Below are 2,500 nucleotides of genomic sequence, written 5' to 3' on the forward strand. Positions count from 1 at the left end.
TTCCCATTACTCCCATCGCCCTTATGACCAACATCACCCTTCAGGATGTTCAGACACGTAGGAGTGGCGGCGCGAGGGGAGGTGTCCGTTTCCGTGCTGGAGAGAGCGGCGCACACTCGCCTTCTGCACGCTGTGTTCGAAGCCGCTCCTCAGGGTGTCATCCAGGCCTACTTTCTGATGAGGACTTACGTGTGTGAGTCTTGGCTGATGTTTTTTGAAAAGGGATGGATATCACTGTTGTTGTTATCACTGTTATTAGCAGTAGTAGTAGTAGCAATATTTTTGTTATAATTCTTATTATCATTATTACTATTGTCGTTATCATTATTGTGTACATTATCATTACTATTTACGCTAGTAACATCATTACTCATATCATCATTTTTTTCATTAATATTTTTGTCATCACTACTATTGTTGTTATCATTATTATCATTATTATTATTATTATTATTATTATCATTATTATTATTATTATTATTATTATTATTATTATTATTATTATTATTATTATTATTATTATTATTATTTTTATTATTATTATTATTATTATTATTTTCATTATTATTAATACTATCATTATTATTATTATTTTTAGTATCATTATCAATATTTTTATCATTATTGTTATCATTAGCATTATTATTGTTATTATTATGATAATTATTATTATTATTATTATAATCATAATTATTATCATCATTATTATTATTGTCATTGTTATTATCATTATCATCATTTCTATTATTGTTATTATTATTATTATTATTATTATTATTATCATTATCGTTATTGTTATTATTATCATTATATTCTATTATTATTATTATTATTATTATTATTATTATTATTATTATTATTAATATTATTATTATTATTATCATTATAATCATCATCATTATTGTTAGTATCATTATTTTTTTCTTATCATCATTATTATCAACATTACTATGACTTTTATTCTTACCATTATCATCATTATTATTGCTATTCTATAATCACTTGATATTATTATAATTCTTCTTTTTCTTTTTCTAATCATTATAGGCATTATTACCATTCTTTTTATTATCATTGCTATAATCATCATTATTATTCACTATTATTATTATTATTATTATTATTATTATTATTATTATTATTATTATTATTACTATTATTATTATTGTTATTATTATTATTATTATTATTATTATCATTATTATTATTATCATTATTAGTATAATTATTGTTATATCATTATTATCATTATTATTACTATTATTATTGTTATTATTTTTGTTGTTGTTTTTATTAATATCATCATTATCATTATCAGTTCAATTTTTAGTATTATTATCATAATCACTATCATTATTATATCTTTCATCTTTTTTATCATTATTATTGTTTTTATCACTGATAATAAAAATAAAGAGAGTAGTAATAATAATAATAAATGATGATAATAATGGTATAACTCCTCCGCATCATTATTCATTACTATTCCTATTAACACCATAATCATCATCATTATCACTGCCATCGTCATTATCATACAAATGGCATTCCCGCGCCTCTTTGTAAGCGAATGACCACTCACCGCAAGGTCCGCAGGGTGGGTGCCTCTGCTGAGCGTCTGCATCTCCCTCGCCAGCGCCACCTTCAGCTACACTTTCTTCGTGGTCTACAAGTACTACGACAACGCCAGGGAGTTCCCAGCGCCGTGGAAGGTCCTGCTTGTGGCACTCAACGCTTTATTCACCAATGGTAAGTCGAGGGGTTGTTTCTCGGCGGGAGAGATGCGCTGCGTGTGGCGGTCGTGGTGTTAATGGCGATAGTTATGATGGGAATGTTGCTGATGGTAGTTGCACTGTAAATGGTGTATGGTTGTAACGGTAACCATGAGAAATAGTTGATATTGTTATTATCATATCTGTAATAATGAGCCTGACGATTATGATAGTATGTAGAAAAACGATTATGATTATGATAAATTTTGATAATGAAATGCAAACTTTGTAACGATAGCATTAAGGTAGTACTGATAATGAATCCGATAATCATATCTTTAGCAATGCTGATGAATGTTGGTTATTTTTAGTAGAAAAGAATTCTGATAATAGAAAAAATAATGGTAATCATAATGCCCCACTGCTTGTATTAGTAATAATGATAATGAGAATAAAAATGAACATAACGAAAATCATAGTGATATAACATAATGATAACAATAACGATGATAGTACGAATAACAGAATTTATGATAATGATAATAGTAATGATGGTAGTAATAATGATAATAATGATAGTGATTATGATAATAATAACAACATTAATAGTAATAATAATGATGATGATAATAATAATGATAATGATAATAGCAATAATAATGATAATGATAATAATAAGATAATAGCAATAATAATAACAGTAGTAATGATAATAAGATTAATGACAGTCGTAATAATAATGATGATAATAATAGTAATAATGGTAATGATATTAATTATAACGATAA

The 2,500-nt window shown here is 25.8% G+C and overlaps 1 protein-coding gene across 2 annotated transcripts in view; it reads left to right on the plus strand.

Moving 5' to 3' along the window:
* LOC113825683 (uncharacterized) overlaps window positions 1–2,500 on the plus strand; it is a 10,009-nt gene that overhangs the window by 5,076 nt on the left and 2,433 nt on the right. The window contains exons 3-4 of one of the 2 annotated variants that reach the window (XM_070125352.1): window positions 45–193; window positions 1,589–1,749. In XM_070125352.1, coding sequence (XP_069981453.1) covers window positions 45–193; window positions 1,589–1,749 — 310 coding nt within the window. The remainder of the gene's footprint in view (window positions 1–44; window positions 194–1,588; window positions 1,750–2,500) is intronic. The other variant, XM_070125353.1, reaches the window with a different exon arrangement.

This window comes from Penaeus vannamei, chromosome 9 (genome assembly GCF_042767895.1).
Source record: "Penaeus vannamei isolate JL-2024 chromosome 9, ASM4276789v1, whole genome shotgun sequence".
NCBI classification, from domain to species: domain Eukaryota; kingdom Metazoa; phylum Arthropoda; class Malacostraca; order Decapoda; family Penaeidae; genus Penaeus; species Penaeus vannamei.